This window comes from Taudactylus pleione, unplaced genomic scaffold, assembly GCF_031769625.1.
Source record: "Taudactylus pleione unplaced genomic scaffold, aTauple2 ptg001351l, whole genome shotgun sequence".
Lineage (NCBI taxonomy): Eukaryota > Metazoa > Chordata > Amphibia > Anura > Myobatrachidae > Taudactylus > Taudactylus pleione.
Genome location: NW_028285751.1, coordinates 1,549,494 through 1,567,809, shown reverse-complemented (window position 1 = coordinate 1,567,809; position 18,316 = coordinate 1,549,494). Strand labels below are relative to the sequence as shown.

General features: G+C 43.6%; 1 protein-coding gene across 1 annotated transcript in view; it reads right to left on the bottom strand.

The window, feature by feature from the left end:
* RECQL4 (RecQ like helicase 4) overlaps positions 1 to 18,316 on the bottom strand; it is a 324,140-nt gene that overhangs the window by 167,045 nt on the left and 138,779 nt on the right. The window contains exons 12-13 of the mRNA XM_088463386.1: positions 12,804 to 12,940; positions 7,544 to 7,627 (exon numbers count right to left, since the gene is read on the bottom strand). Of these exons, the coding sequence (XP_088319512.1) occupies positions 7,544 to 7,627; positions 12,804 to 12,940 (221 nt within the window). The remainder of the gene's footprint in view (positions 1 to 7,543; positions 7,628 to 12,803; positions 12,941 to 18,316) is intronic.

Here is an 18,316-nt window from a genome sequence, read left to right as displayed (position 1 = left end):
ATATAGATACATATAGCATGGAGCAGAATGACATCTCTGTACTGTTAGGGATGTGATAATAATACAGATACACAAAGCATGGAGCAGAATGACATCTCTGTACTGTTAGGGATGTGATGATAATATAGATACACAAAGCATGGAGCAGAATGACATCTCTGTACTGTTAGGGAAGCGATAATAATATAGATACATATAGCATGGAGCAGAATGACATCTCTGTACTGTTAGGGATGTGATAATATAGATACACAAAGCATGGAGCAGAATGACATCTCTGTACTGTTAGGGATGTGATAATAATATAGATACACAAAGCATGGAGCAGAATGACATCTCTATACTGTTAGGGAAGTGATAATAATATAGATACACAGAGATGTGTATCTATATTATATGCTCCATGCTTTGTGTATCTATATTATGTGTATCTATATATCTATAGAGATGTGTATCTATATTATATGCTCCATGCTTTGTGTATCTATATTATTATCACTTCCCTAAGCATGGAGCAGAATGACATCTCTGTACTGTTAGGGAAGCGATAATAATATAGATACACAAAGTATGGAGCAGAATGACATCTCTGTACTGTTAGGGATGTGATAATAATACAGATACACAAAGCATGGAGCAGAATGACATCTCTGTACTGTTAGGGAAGAGATAATAATATAGATACATATAGCATGGAGCAGAATGACATCTCTGTACTGTTAGGGATGTGATAATAATACAGATACACAAAGCATGGAGCAGAATGACATCTCTGTACTGTTAGGGATGTGATAATATAGATACACAAAGCATGGAGCAGAATGACATCTCTGTACTGTTAGGGATGTGATAATATAGATACACAAAGCATGGAGCAGAATGACATCTCTGTACTGTTAGGGATGTGATAATAACATAGATACACAAAGCATGGAGCAGAATGACATCTCTGTACTGCTAGGGATGTGATAATAATATAGATACATATAGCATGGAGCAGAATGACATCTCTGTACTGTTAGGGATGTGATAATAATATAGATACACAAAGCATGGAGCAGAATGACATCTCTATACTGTTAGGGAAGTGATAATAATATAGATACACAGAGATGTGTATCTATATTATATGCTCCATGCTTTGTGTATCTATATTATTATCACTTCCCTAACAGTATAGAGATGTCATTCTGCTCCATGCTTTGTGTATCTATATTATTATCACTTCCCTAAGCATGGAGCAGAATGACATCTCTGTACTGTTAGGGAAGTGATAATAATATAGATACATATAGCATGGAGCAGAATGACATCTCTGTACTGTTAGGGATGTGATAATAATATAGATACATATAGCATGGAGCAGAATGACATCTCTGTACTGTTAGGGAAGCGATAATAATATAGATACATATAGCATGGAGCAGAATGACATCTCTGTACTGTTAGGGAAGCGATAATAATATAGATACATATAGCATGGAGCAGAATGACATCTCTGTACTGTTAGGGATGTGATAATAATACAGATACACAAAGCATGGAGCAGAATGACATCTCTGTACTGTTAGGGATGTGATAATAATACAGATACACAAAGCATGGAGCAGAATGACATCTCTGTACTGTTAGGGAAGAGATAATAATATAGATACATATAGCATGGAGCAGAATGACATCTCTGTACTGTTAGGGATGTGATAATAATACAGATACACAAAGCATGGAGCAGAATGACATCTCTGTACTGTTAGGGAAGTGATAATAATACAGATACACAAAGCATGGAGCAGAATGACATCTCTGTACTGTTAGGGATGTGATAATAATACAGATACACAAAGCATGGAGCAGAATGACATCTCTGTACTGTTAGGGAAGAGATAATAATATAGATACATATAGCATGGAGCAGAATGACATCTCTGTACTGTTAGGGAAGTGATAATAATATAGATACATATAGCATGGAGCAGAATTACATCTCTGTACTGTTAGGGATGTGATAATAATACAGATACACAAAGCATGGAGCAGAATGACATCTCTGTACTGTTAGGGATGTGATGATAATATAGATACACAAAGCATGGAGCAGAATGACATCTCTGTACTGTTAGGGAAGTGATAATAATATAGATACATATAGCATGGAGCAGAATGACATCTCTGTACTGTTAGGGAAGTGATAATAATATAGATACACAAAGCATGGAGCAGAATGACATCTCTGTACTGTTAGGGAAGCGATAATAATATAGATACATATAGCATGGAGCAGAATGACATCTCTGTACTGTTAGGGATGTGATAGTAATACAGATACACAAAGCATGGAGCAGAATGACATCTCTGTACTGTTAGGGATGTGATAATATAGATACACAAAGCATGGAGCAGAATGACATCTCTGTACTGTTAGGGATGTGATAATAATATAGATACACAAAGCATGGAGCAGAATGACATCTCTATACTGTTAGGGAAGTGATAATAATATAGATACACAGAGATGTGTATCTATATTATATGCTCCATGCTTTGTGTATCTATATTATGTGTATCTATATATCTATAGAGATGTGTATCTATATTATATGCTCCATGCTTTGTGTATCTATATTATTATCACTTCCCTAAGCATGGAGCAGAATGACATCTCTGTACTGTTAGGGAAGCGATAATAATATAGATACACAAAGTATGGAGCAGAATGACATCTCTGTACTGTTAGGGATGTGATAATAATACAGATACACAAAGCATGGAGCAGAATGACATCTCTGTACTGTTAGGGAAGAGATAATAATATAGATACATATAGCATGGAGCAGAATGACATCTCTGTACTGTTAGGGAAGTGATAATAATATAGATACATATAGCATGGAGCAGAATTACATCTCTGTACTGTTAGGGATGTGATAATAATACAGATACACAAAGCATGGAGCAGAATGACATCTCTGTACTGTTAGGGATGTGATAATAATACAGATACACAAAGCATGGAGCAGAATGACATCTCTGTACTGTTAGGGATGTGATGATAATATAGATACACAAAGCATGGAGCAGAATGACATCTCTGTACTGTTAGGGAAGAGATAATAATATAGATACATATAGCATGGAGCAGAATGACATCTCTGTACTGTTAGGGATGTGATAATAATACAGATACACAAAGCATGGAGCAGAATGACATCTCTGTACTGTTAGGGAAGAGATAATAATATAGATACATATAGCATGGAGCAGAATGACATCTCTGTACTGTTAGGGAAGAGATAATAATATAGATACATATAGCATGGAGCAGAATGACATCTCTGTACTGTTAGGGATGTGATAATAATACAGATACACAAAGCATGGAGCAGAATGACATCTCTGTACTGTTAGGGATGTGATAATATAGATACACAAAGCATGGAGCAGAATGACATCTCTGTACTGTTAGGGATGTGATAATATAGATACACAAAGCATGGAGCAGAATGACATCTCTGTACTGTTAGGGATGTGATAATAACATAGATACACAAAGCATGGAGCAGAATGACATCTCTGTACTGCTAGGGATGTGATAATAATATAGATACATATAGCATGGAGCAGAATGACATCTCTGTACTGTTAGGGATGTGATAATAATATAGATACACAAAGCATGGAGCAGAATGACATCTCTATACTGTTAGGGAAGTGATAATAATATAGATACACAGAGATGTGTATCTATATTATATGCTCCATGCTTTGTGTATCTATATTATGTGTATCTATATATCTATAGAGATGTGTATCTATATTATATGCTCCATGCTTTGTGTATCTATATTATTATCACTTCCCTAAGCATGGAGCAGAATGACATCTCTGTACTGTTAGGGAAGCGATAATAATATAGATACACAAAGTATGGAGCAGAATGACATCTCTGTACTGTTAGGGATGTGATAATAATACAGATACACAAAGCATGGAGCAGAATGACATCTCTGTACTGTTAGGGAAGAGATAATAATATAGATACATATAGCATGGAGCAGAATGACATCTCTGTACTGTTAGGGATGTGATAATAATACAGATACACAAAGCATGGAGCAGAATGACATCTCTGTACTGTTAGGGAAGAGATAATAATATAGATACATATAGCATGGAGCAGAATGACATCTCTGTACTGTTAGGGATGTGATAATAATACAGATACACAAAGCATGGAGCAGAATGACATCTCTGTACTGTTAGGGATGTGATAATATAGATACACAAAGCATGGAGCAGAATGACATCTCTGTACTGTTAGGGATGTGATAATATAGATACACAAAGCATGGAGCAGAATGACATCTGTACTGTTAGGGATGTGATAATAACATAGATACACAAAGCATGGAGCAGAATGACATCTCTGTACTGCTAGGGATGTGATAATAATATAGATACATATAGCATGGAGCAGAATGACATCTCTGTACTGTTAGGGATGTGATAATAATATAGATACACAAAGCATGGAGCAGAATGACATCTCTATACTGTTAGGGAAGTGATAATAATATAGATACACAGAGATGTGTATCTATATTATATGCTCCATGCTTTGTGTATCTATATTATTATCACTTCCCTAACAGTATAGAGATGTCATTCTGCTCCATGCTTTGTGTATCTATATTATTATCACTTCCCTAAGCATGGAGCAGAATGACATCTCTGTACTGTTAGGGATGTGATAATAATATAGATACATATAGCATGGAGCAGAATGACATCTCTGTACTGTTAGGGAAGCGATAATAATATAGATACATATAGCATGGAGCAGAATGACATCTCTGTACTGTTAGGGAAGCGATAATAATATAGATACATATAGCATGGAGCAGAATGACATCTCTGTACTGTTAGGGATGTGATAATAATATAGATACACAAAGCATGGAGCAGAATGACATCTCTGTACTGTTAGGGATGTGATAATAATATAGATACACAAAGCATGGAGCAGCATGACATCTCTGTACTGTTAGGGAAGTGATAATAATATAGATACATATAGCATGGAGCAGAATGACATCTCTGTACTGTTAGGGAAGTGATAATAATATAGATACATATAGCATGGAGCAGAATGACATCTCTGTACTGTTAGGGAAGCGATAATAATATAGATACATATAGCATGGAGCAGAATGACATCTCTGTACTGTTAGGGATGTGATAATAATATAGATACATATAGCATGGAGCAGAATGACATCTCTGTACTGTTAGGGAAGCGATAATAATATAGATACATATAGCATGGAGCAGAATGACATCTCTGTACTGTTAGGGAAGCGATAATAATATAGATACATATAGCATGGAGCAGAATGACATCTCTGTACTGTTAGGGATGTGATAATAATATAGATACACAAAGCATGGAGCAGAATGACATCTCTGTACTGTTAGGGATGTGATAATAATATAGATACACAAAGCATGGAGCAGCATGACATCTCTGTACTGTTAGGGAAGTGATAATAATATAGATACATATAGCATGGAGCAGAATGACATCTCTGTACTGTTAGGGAAGTGATAATAATATAGATACATATAGCATGGAGCAGAATGACATCTCTGTACTGTTAGGGAAGCGATAATAATATAGATACATATAGCATGGAGCAGAATGACATCTCTGTACTGTTAGGGAAGCGATAATAATATAGATACATATAGCATGGAGCAGAATGACATCTCTGTACTGTTAGGGAAGTGATAATAATATAGATACACAAAGCATGGAGCAGAATGACATCTCTGTACTGTTAGGGAAGCGATAATAATATAGATACACAAAGCATGGAGCAGAATGACATCTCTGTACTGTTAGGGAAGTGATAATAATATAGATACACAAAGCATGGAGCAGAATGACATCTCTGTACTGTTAGGGATGTGATAATAATATAGATACACAAAGCATGGAGCAGCATGACATCTCTGTACTGTTAGGGAAGTGATAATAATATAGATACATATAGCATGGAGCAGAATGACATCTCTGTACTGTTAGGGATGTGATAATAATATAGATACATATAGCATGGAGCAGAATGACATCTCTGTACTGTTAGGGAAGCGATAATAATATAGATACATATAGCATGGAGCAGAATGACATCTCTGTACTGTTAGGGATGTGATAATAATATAGATACACAAAGCATGGAGCAGAATGACATCTCTGTACTGTTAGGGATGTGATAATAATATAGATACACAAAGCATGGAGCAGCATGACATCTCTGTACTGTTAGGGAAGTGATAATAATATAGATACATATAGCATGGAGCAGAATGACATCTCTGTACTGTTAGGGAAGTGATAATAATATAGATACATATAGCATGGAGCAGAATGACATCTCTGTACTGTTAGGGAAGTGATAATAATATAGATACATATAGCATGGAGCAGAATGACATCTCTGTACTGTTAGGGAAGCGATAATAATATAGATACATATAGCATGGAGCAGAATGACATCTCTGTACTGTTAGGGAAGTGATAATAATATAGATACATATAGCATGGAGCAGAATGACATCTCTGTACTGTTAGGGATGTGATAATAATATAGATACACAAAGCATGGAGCAGAATGACATCTCTGTACTGTTAGGGATGTGATAATAATATAGATACACAAAGCATGGAGCAGAATGACATCTCTGTACTGTTAGGGAAGTGATAATAATATAGATACATATAGCATGGAGCAGAATGACATCTCTGTACTGTTAGGGAAGTGATAATAATATAGATACATATAGCATGGAGCAGAATGACATCTCTGTACTGTTAGGGAAGCGATAATAATATAGATACATATAGCATGGAGCAGAATGACATCTCTGTACTGTTAGGGAAGCGATAATAATATAGATACATATAGCATGGAGCAGAATTACATCTCTGTACTGTTAGGGAAGTGATAATAATATAGATACACAAAGCATGGAGCAGAATGACATCTCTGTACTGTTAGGGAAGCGATAATAATATAGATACACAAAGCATGGAGCAGCATGACATCTCTGTACTGTTAGGGAAGCGATAATAATATAGATACATATAGCATGGAGCAGAATGACATCTCTGTACTGTTAGGGAAGTGATAATAATATAGATACATATAGCATGGAGCAGAATGACATCTCTGTACTGTTAGGGATGTGATAATAATATAGATACATATAGCATGGAGCAGAATGACATCTCTGTACTGTTAGGGAAGTGATAATAATATAGATACACAAAGCATGGAGCAGAATGACATCTCTGTACTGTTAGGGATGTGATAATAATATAGATACACAAAGCATGGAGCAGAATGACATCTCTGTACTGTTAGGGATGTGATAATAATATAGATACACAAAGCATGGAGCAGAATGACATCTCTGTACTGTTAGGGATGTGATAATAATATAGATACATATAGCATGGAGCAGCAATGGGATAGACCCTCACCTTTTCAATAGCAGCTTCACGCTGAGTCTTTGTCATGTTTGAGTGAACACAAGCTGCCTTCAGATTCGGGGTCAGACCAGATACCTGGGATTTGTAAGAGACGAGGATAACAAGTCAGTTTGTGCTGTTTAGAAGATTCACTCACTTAACAAGGCTGCAAAAAGTTGGTGCTAAACGAAAGATCTCTCAGTGTAGGCCACAAAAAGCCCGAGCTTTCCAGCTGTCATCTGCAAAAGTACACATGGAAGTCTCCTGAAGACAGCAGACCCTCCCCTCCCCAACCTCCATCTGACCAGTTCATACCTTGCAAGGTACAAAGGATAGGGTAAATAAAAGACACACAGAATGCAACATAACTAAACACTAAAGCCACGTATCCACTAGCCGATATTATGAACGACTGAATGATAACGATATATCATTAATGTTCATTATAATCGGCCAGTGGATATTCAGTCACCGAGCAGCGATGCGCGCTCCCGCTGGTTATTGACGACGTCTTACATCGCCTGAACCTTCTGTCCAACCGGATGATATGGTCAGGCTGTGCATGTTCGGGGATGAGGGAGGTGCCGGCACTTAACGATATTGTGCATGATATTAAGGACACACTGCCGGGAACACACTACACGATATCGCTCCATGAGTAGTGGATTTGCACCTGTAGTGTAAGGGTGAGAGCGCAGTGCCCTCAGGTGGAGTAACAGAGAATACCAGAAATCCTCTCTTTGCCTTTATCCAATCTGGTGGACACAGCTACAATGGGGACGTCCCAAAGCTACCCATAGACAAGGGTAAACCCAGAGTGGGCAGAACAGAAAACAGACCTGGGCATGAAATAGTGAAAAACTGAAAGCAATAATATGAGAAACATGCAGAGAAAGAAGCAGACAGCTGCCAGCGGCACTGATAGATCCGTTAGCAGAGCGATTGCCTGGAAGCTACGGTCTGGAAACACAGACGTAATCCTCTGGCTGGAGTCGGTTCCTATGCACGCCATAACAAACCAGCAGTGGGCAGCTCCTCCTAACACCAAGTGCTACATAGGGGAACGGCAAGCGCCCTAAGCCTAGTGATCTGATTCTGGCCCTGTCTTGCTGAATAAGATGGAACCCTACAACAACATAGGCGGTAATGATTGTATTGTGTGACCCAAGTAAGCACGCCCTGGCCTCATACAGAGATCTGCATGGTCAGGCTCCCATGATGAAACCCATGTAACTGATGAACAGTCCAGCAGGACGGCACCATACACGTTACAAACTCAGCCTCTAAAGACCCAAATGATCCTCCATTTAGAAGGAGGAACAACAATTATCAGACATTCAGATCCATGCTGACACAATAGTAGGTTTGAGCATTGTCCTATCCATAATCTAAAGCTGGTCACACATCTAAAGATCTGGCCAACTGGCTGATTGGTTGGAATGAGAATCTGGTAATGTATGGGAGTAACTGATGATCAGCAATTTGCTCCTAAATGCCAGAAAACAGATGAAAATGACGTCAGACAAGTTTGTTAAATGTTTGATCTAAATTATTTGTTCATACAATAGTTTGTCAATTTTCCGGCGTTTGGAAGCAAATTGCTGATTGTCATTTACTTTCATACCTTACCAGATTTTCATTCCAACCTAAAATCTAGTTGGATGTAAGTTGGTCTTGTGTGTGGCCAGCTTAAAAACACATCAGATTCCAGACAAAGGAGCTTTCCGGCACAAACACCCCAGTTATTAGAGTATGAGAGAGACTATTTTGTATTTTAACATAGCAGTGGTTTGTCAATGCCAGGCCACTGATTGGTCCATGCTTTTGCCCTGTAATACCGCCCCAAAGGCTGAGCAGCGGAGGGACAATTGTTCATTGACACATCTGGTGATCTATCTGATGTAATATAGTCTGTAATAGACAAATAAGTGTGTGTGTGTGTGTGTGTGTGTGTGTGTGTGTGTGTGTGTGTGTGTCACTATTACAGGGGTCTTACTACTGGGGGCACTATTACAGGGGGCTCTATTGCAGGGGGTTTACTAGTGGGGCTCACTACAGGGGGCTCACTACTAGGTTGAGGAGCACTGAAAGGGCATGTGTGGTGGCCTATACAAGCTTTCATATAATTTGGTAATGGACGATGATCTGGCTCCTAAACTTTTAAGATGGCTCCTAGATTTTACAAAAATTGTCGAGCGCTGGGCTAGACTACCTTCATCTGGCTTAAGACTTACTTATACTGTGGTTAAGGTCAGTGACAGAGGTGCGAGTAAGAGATCGCTCCAATTGAAGGTGTATTAAACACCCCACCCTCATCCCGCCATGATACTAAAATAGATTCACGCTAGACTTCAAATAGTGTAAAAATAATGTGATAAATAAATGCAAGAAACTTCTATGCAGGGCACTAGAATACAATGAGGGGAAGCAGGGTTTAGTGGACAGAGCTGCCCCAAGTCCTGACCAATGTCTGCTCTACTGTCACACACTGTTCCTGCAAGTAGACAGCACTCCCCACCCCAAGTCCTGACCAATGTCTGCTCTACTGTCACACACTGTTCCTGCGAGGACAGACCACTCCCCACCCCAAGTCCTGACCAATGTCTGCTCTACTGTCACACACTGTTCCTGCAAGCAGACAGCACTCCCCACCCCAAGTCCTGACCAATGTCTGCTCTACTGTCACACACTGTTCCTACGAGGAGAGAGCATTCCCCACCCCAAGCCCTGACCAATGTCTGCTCTACTGTCACACACTGTTCCTACGAGGAGACAGCACTCCCCACCCCAAGTACTGACCAATGTCTGCTCTACTGTCACACACTGTTCCTGCGAGGAGACAGCACTCCCCACCCAAAGTCCTGACCAATGTCTGCTCTACTATCACACACTATTCCTGCGAGGAGACAGCACTCCCCACCCCAAGTCCTGACCAATGTCTGCTCTACTGTCACACACTGTTCCTACGAGGAGACAGCACTCCCCACCCCAAGTCCTGACCAATGTCTGCTCTACTGTCACACACTGTTCCTGCGAGGACAGACCACTCCCCACCCCAAGTCCTGACCAATGTCTGCTCTACTGTCACACACTGTTCCTGCGAGGACAGACCACTCCCCACCCCAAGTCCTGACCAATGTCTGCTCTACTGTCACACACTGTTCCTGCAAGCAGACAGCACTCCCCACCCCAAGTCCTGACCAATGTCTGCTCTACTGTCACACACTGTTCCTGCAAGGAGACAGCACTCCCCACCCCAAGTCCTGACCAATGTCTGCTCTACTGTCACACACTGTTCCTGCGAGGAGACAGCACTCCCCACCCCAAGCCCTGACCAATGTCTGCTCTACTGTCACACACTGTTCCTACGAGGAGACAGCACTCCCCACCCCAAGCCCTGACCAATGTCTGCTCTACTATCACACACTATTCCTGCGAGGCGACAGCACTCCCCACCCCAACCCCTGACCAATGTCTGCTCTACTGTCACACACTGTTCCTACGAGGAGAGAGCATTCCCCACCCCAAGTCCTGACCAATGTCTGCTCTACTGTCACACACTGTTCCTGCAAGCAGACAGCACTCCCCACCCCAAGTCCTGACCAATGTCTGCTCTACTGTCACACACTGTTCCTACGAGGAGAGAGCATTCCCCACCCCAGGCCCTGACCAATGTCTGCTCTACTGTCACACACTGTTCCTACGAGGAGACAGCACTCCCCACCCCAAGTCCTGACCAATGTCTGCTCTACTGTCACACACTGTTCTTGCGAGGAGACAGCACTCCCCACCTAAAGTCCTGACCAATGTCTGCTCTACTATCACACACTATTCCTGCGAGGAGACAGCACTCCCCACCCCAAGCCCTGACCAATGTCTGCTCTACTGTCACACACTGTTCCTACGAGGAGAGAGCATTCCCCACCCCAAGCCCTCACCAATGTCTGCTCTACTGTCACACACTGTTCCTACGAGGAGACAGCACTCCCCACCCCAAGTCCTGACCAATGTCTGCTCTACTGTCACACACTGTTCCTACGAGGAGACAGCACTCCCCACCCCAAGTCCTGACCAATGTCTGCTCTGTCACACACTGTTCCTACGAGGAGACAGCACTCCCCACCCCAAGCCCTGACCAATGTCTGCTCTACTATCACACACTATTCCTCTCGAGGCGACAGCACTCCCCACCCCAAGCCCTGACCAATGTCTGCTCTGCTGTCACACACTGTTCCTACGAGGAGAGAGCATTCCCCACCCCAAGTTCTGACCAATGTCTGCTCTACTGTCACACACTGTTCCTGCAAGCAGACAGCACTCCCCACCCCAAGTCCTGACCAATGTCTGCTCTACTGTCACACACTGTTCCTACGAGGAGAGAGCATTCCCCACCCCAAGTCCTGACCAATGTCTGCTCTACTGTCACACACTGTTCCTGCAAGCAGACAGCATTCCCCACCCCAAGCCCTGACCAATGTCTGCTCTACTGTCACACACTGTTCCTACGAGGAGACAGCACTCCCCACCCCAAGTCCTGACCAATGTCTGCTCTACTGTCATACACTGTTCCTACGAGGAGACAGCACTCCCCACCTAAAGTCCTGACCAATGTCTGCTATACCAAGAACATGTCCCTTTATTCAGACTCAAATTATCATAGGCTGGTACCTTTTTATCATATACCCTGTGAGAGAGCTATATGGGACATATAGAAAGCCTCCTCTTGGTTAGGCGCACTACGACTACCTGTTCTCTGGGTCACACAACAGGAACCTTCCAGTGTTAATGAAGGGGAGTGTGAACGCCTTCCATGCTGTTTACCATGAAAGCGGCTTTCAGCGAAGTGGGATTTCCTGCCTCTCAGAGAACAGCGCGCACACTGCCATACATAGACTTTCTGTAATACCCCTGATAATTCACTTGGCGACATTTCAGAAGCAAAGACGACATTATAACGTCACATAATCCAGGATACTTATACAATCCCTCATATGCTGCTTATACCCCTCACTCACAATACATCCCACACCACAATAAGTACATAGTAACATTTTACATGTGTACCCCACGGGCCTCACCCAGAATGAGCATACTGCATAAACCTAGTCCGGAACGTGTACACAACCAACACAGGAGGACACCTAGTGTAGCTACTCAGGTCACTTTGGTGAATTGAGCAGATCAATGACCATAAATGAAGGCTCAGATTAAGTGATTCTAATAGTATTAATGAGAGATTATTATTTAATAACTGAATAAAGACTTCTAGTACCTGATCATCCATTAGTGAGACCAATGGCGATATAACCAGCACGATGCATGAAGACCTCTTAGCATACATGTATGCAGGCAGCTGATAACAGAGAGACTTCCCCATGCCGGTAGAGAGGATAACCAGCGACGAGACACCTGACATATAAAGATCACAGACAGGACAAAATATCAAAGATTAGGACTTAATAAGAAAAACATCTAGGAGGTAAAATGTAGAAGCGCTACACCCATCGGTGGCAGGAGATTAGTAAATTGAACTAAAAGGTAACTGTGTAAAGACCATGATATGCAAGAGATTATATCTGGTATTATATTATTAGATTTAATTTATATTATTATCCTTTATTTATATGGCGCCACAAGTGCTCCGCAGCGCCTTACATAGTACATAACCAAATAATTTGACAAGTGACTTACATTACAATATAGGACAAGGACATGGATGATATACATTGCTACAATAGTGACCATAACACCCAGATATGCAACAGAGCGTAACAATGAAAATTGCAGATTATGTAATTACGTACAGACCAAGAGAAAAAGAGAGAGAGGGCCCTGCCTGCAAAAGCTTATATACTAGAAGGGCAATGGCTGGACACACAGTGAGAGGGTTGGGTAATGTATGGATGAAATAGAGGAGTATTGATGTCAGGTCTGAAGGCTAAAGCTGGGTATAGACTAACGATGTGTGTACCCAGCGATGCCACACACAACCCGGCTGCCGACGGGCCGACATATCGGGTGGGCCGTACACACTGGGCGATCTGGTGCCCTACCGCCCAATATGCCGACCCCTCTGCATAGCGCTTCCATGCTGCACATAAAATCAGGTGATGCGTCTGACGACCACACGGGAGCGTGCACTATACCATGCATACACACTACACATTATAATACACATTATAATGATTTGTCCATCCTAAGATAGCGTGTAGTGTGTAGGGGTTGTGCGAGTGTCTAAGAGACACTGGAAGGACATTCTAGAGAAGGGTTCCTAAACTCAGTCATCATGGCACCCTAATAGACCATGTTATAAGTATATATCCATGCTTGCGCATAGTTGGTATTATCAAACTGACTGAGGTATTAAGTCATCTGCGCTTAAGTATGGATATCCTGAAAACCTGGACTGTTAAGATGGGTACACACTTGCACAATATCGGCACGATATGCCGCATGGGGATGACATATAGTGCAGTGTGTATGCCCGATCCCGTAGTTCACATGCAATGCTATGTGATTGGAGGTGCTGCACGGCCAATCACACGACATCTCATGCAGCACAGTGCATATTAATAAAGGACGCTACGACACATCGCTCTGTTGTTCATTACATTTTCTAATTTGTACCGGCAATCTTGTATGGTCCGGGGCTAAAGTAAAGTGCCCCAACCATCGGCAAGATTGCCGGTCGTACTAGCGTGTACCCGGCCTTAGGGTGCCTTGAGGACAGAGTTTGGAGGACGACTCGTCTAGAGGAAAGGAGTAAGGTGATTAGAGAGAGGAGGCAGTAACTGGAAGAGTGCAGTGAGCAGGAGGGACGGAGGCTGGAGATGTAGGGAAGGGAGGAGTGATGGAGGGATTGGAAGGTGCGTAGGACAGAGAGCCACTGGAGTGACTGGTAAAAGATAAAACAGGCAGGTAGCAGCCCCGCACTAGACCTGGTGACGGGCACACTCATTATCCGAAAGAGGAAGAGCTGCACTGATTGGTTAGGTTACCACACGGACAGGTTAGTAGTAGTCAGAATGGCTGCTCTCACACACTGACCAATAATGGAGCAACCATTCATTTTAAAAGGGAATCCTTCCATGTGTGTTTTGTTGCCACGGCGTAGGGAATGGAGCTAAAAAATTGGTGAATGAGAGTTCTGTGGGGAAGCGTTGTTTTGAAGGTGTGCGCACTTATTTTAGTTTCTTAGACTATTTGTTTTCTCTACAGGTGTTCGTAGGCTCCAGATACCATGGTAAGCTTGGTTCTCCAGGGTTAGTAGGCCCCAGATACCATGGTAAGCTTGGTTCTCCAGGGCTAATAGGCCCCAGATACCATGGTAAGCTTGGTTCTCCAGGGTTAATAGGCCCCAGATACCATGGTAAGCTTAGTTCTCCAGGGTTAATAGGCCCCAGATACCATGGTAAGCTTAGTTCTCCAGGGTTAATAGGCCCCAGATACCATGGTAATCTTAGTTCTCCAGGGTTAATAGGCCCCATATACCATGGTAAGCTTGGTTCTCCAGGGTTAATAAGCCCCAGATACCATGGTAAGCTTGGTTCTCCAGGGTTAATAGGCCTCAGATACCATGGTAAGCTTGGTTCTCCAGGGTTAGTAGGCCCCAGATACCATGGTAAGCTTGGTTCTCCAGGGTTAGTAGGCCCAGATACCATGGTAAGCTTGGTTCTCCAGGGTTAGTAGGCCCCAGATACCATGGTAAGCTTGGTTCTTCAGGGTTAGTAGGCCCCAGAAACCATGGTAAGCTTGGTTCTCCAGGGTTAATATGCCTCAGATACCATGGTAAGCTTGGTTCTCCAGGGTTAGTAGGCCCCAGATACCATGGTAAGCTTGGTTCTTCAGGGTTAGTAGGCCCTAGCAGCCATTACAATTCGCCAGTACAGGGTTTGCTGGAGCCTGTAGTGTACCAGTAAAAAGACAAAACAAAAACATGTTTTATCGAATATTAAACAAAATATTACCCTGGATCCACAATGTGTCTCTCTCTTCTATATTGTCACCATCCCTGGCTAGTGCCTATTGTGGAAGATTCAGGGAGACCCCATGCTCTGTCCACCTGACTGTGACACTACTATCCAAGACTGTCTGCAATAGTGATCGTTTAAAAAAGGTCTGAGTAGGGTGATTGGGGGAGGGGTGTGTGAACTGGTTTAAATCCCCCGACCACCTTCCCTTTTTTCTTTACTTAATTACATGCAGACATTTTTTAACCTGAAGGGCATCGCCAGCAGCTTGTCCTCTCACCACCGCAATCTCACTGCGATTTTATAGGTCGCCATAGAAGCTTGCAGAGGACTAATATACGAGTTTGTTTCAGCCAAGGCCAAAAAATACATAGAAGAGAAGATATTTTTTGTGTCTTTTTTTGGCCTTGGCTGAAACACAAACACGAATGGTCATTTCTGTGACTTCTTGGGAGCACCTCCAGCCATAGTAACCAATAATGATGATTAGATACAGGTTAGTTGTATATACTGGTTGATAATCATTGTTGAAAAAGAGTTTTTTGTCCTGTGCGGGATATCTTTTCTTTTTTTGAACCTAGAGGATTAATATGCTCTACTACAGTATTTGCCTTTCTTATTTTATTTTATATTTTATTTTTATTACCCAATAACTCTCATGCTGGGAAACACCTCATACAGCAACTAAGACTCTCTGCTGCACTGATTTTCCAGGTACCTTCCTTCTATGTCACCAGTCTTTTCGAGGAGAATCTGGCGCCTGCAATGTGCTAATATCAGGAGCCAGCTAACTCCCTGCACGTGAGTGACTGGCTACATTTATATCAACATAGTCAGTGTTCTCTCTCTCCCTCCCTCCCGGTCTCTCTCTCTCTCCCCTCTCTCTCTCTCTCTCCCTCCCGGTCTCTCCCTCCCGGTCTCTCTCTCCCGGTCTCTCCCTCCCGGTCTCTCCCTCCCTCCCGGTCTCTCTCTCCCCCTCCCTCTCCCTCCCGGTCTCTCTCTCTCTCCCCCTCCCTCCCCCTCCCTCCCTCCCGGTCTCTCTCTCTCTCTCCCCCTCCCTCCCGTTCTCTCTCTCTCTCTCCCGTTCTCTCTCTCTCTCTCCCATTCTCTCTCTCTCTCTCCCGGTCTCTCTCTCTCTCTCTCTCCCGGTCTCTCTCTCTCTCTCTCTCCCTCCCGGTCTCTCTCTCTCTCTCTCTCCCTCCCGGTCTCTCTCTCTCTCTCTCTCCCTCCCGGTCTCTCTCTCTCTCTCTCTCCCTCCCGGTCTCTCTCTCTCTCTCTCTCCCTCCCGGTCTCTCTCTCTCTCTCTCTCCCTCCCGGTCTCTCTCTCTCTCTCTCTCCCTCCCGGTCTCTCTCTCTCTCTCTCTCCCTCCCGGTCTCTCTCTCTCTCTCCCGGTCTCTCTCTCTCTCCCTCCCGGTCTCTCTCTCTCTCTCTCTCTCCCTCCCGGTCTCTCTCTCTCTCTCCCGGTCTCTCTCTCTCCCTCCCGGTCTCTCTCTCTCTCTCTCTCCCTCCCGTTCTCTCTCTCTCTCTCTCCCTCCCGTTCTCTCTCTCTCTCTCTCTCCCTCCCGGTCTCTCTCTCTCTCCCTCCCGGTCTCTCTCTCTCTCTCTCCCTCCCGGTCTCTCCCTCCCTCCCTCCCGGTCTCTCTCTCTCTCCCTCCCGGTCTCTCTCTCTCTCTCCCTCCCTCCCGGTCTCTCTCTCTCTCTCCCCTCCCGGTCTCTCTCTCTCCCCCTCCCTCCCGGTCTCTCTCTCTCTCTCTCTCTCCCTCCCGGTCTCTCTCTCTCCCCCCTCCCTCCCGGTCTCTCTCTCTCTCCCTCCATCCCGGTCTCTCTCTCTCTCTCTCTCCCTCCCTCCCGGTCTCTCTCTCCCTCCCGGTCTCTCTCTCCCTCCCTCCCGGTCTCTCTCTCCCTCCCTCCCGGTCTCTCTCTCCCTCCCTCCCGGTCTCTCTCTCTCTCCCTCCCGGTCTCTCTCTCTCTCCCGGTCACTCTCTCTCTCTCTCTCCCTCCCGGTCTCTCTCTCCCTCCCTCCCGGTCTCTCTCCTCCCTCCCGGTCTCTCTCTCTCTCTCTCTCCCTCCCGGTCACTCTCTCTCCCTCCCGGTCTCTCTCTCTCCCGGTCTCTCTCTCTCTCTCTCCCGGTCTCTCCTCCCTCCCTCCCGGTCTCTCTCTCTCTCCCTCCCTCCCTCCCTCCCGGTCTCTCTCTCTCTCTCCCCTCCCTCCCGGTCTCTCTCTCTCTCTCTCCCTCCCGGTCTCTCTCTCCCTCCCTCCCAGAAAGCAGAAGAGATAGCAGCACCTTGATATTGTACTACACTTTTGGCACTCCATGTACTTATTTGCTATTTGATCAAATTGAAACTTACTTGGTCAACATTCTGTGCCCCGTCTAATACATGTGTAGGGTAATTAGCTCTTTTCTATGTGGACAGCCCTCTCACAGTAAATGTGGCCCATGCAATATTTTGTCAATATCAGGAGCCAACTAACTCCTGGCACGTGAGCTACTGTCCACAATATCTCATTTTCCATCAACACAGCCAGCAATCTATCTCTCATCCGGCGTCCGATCTCTGAAGACACCAGATAGCAGAAGAGATAGCGGCTTCTTTGTGTTGTACCTCATGCAGTACTATAGCATATATGACTTCACCATAGATAGTTAAATTACAACACTGATTCAAGACTGGTCTTATTCCTTTAGTATTTAACGTGTTAAGAGATGCATGAGGGGTACAGAATATACTAAATGGGCTTGTGAATACCGTATGTTGTAGAACAGGGAAGGGGAACCTCAGGCCCAGGGGCAGTATAAGGCCAGCGGAACA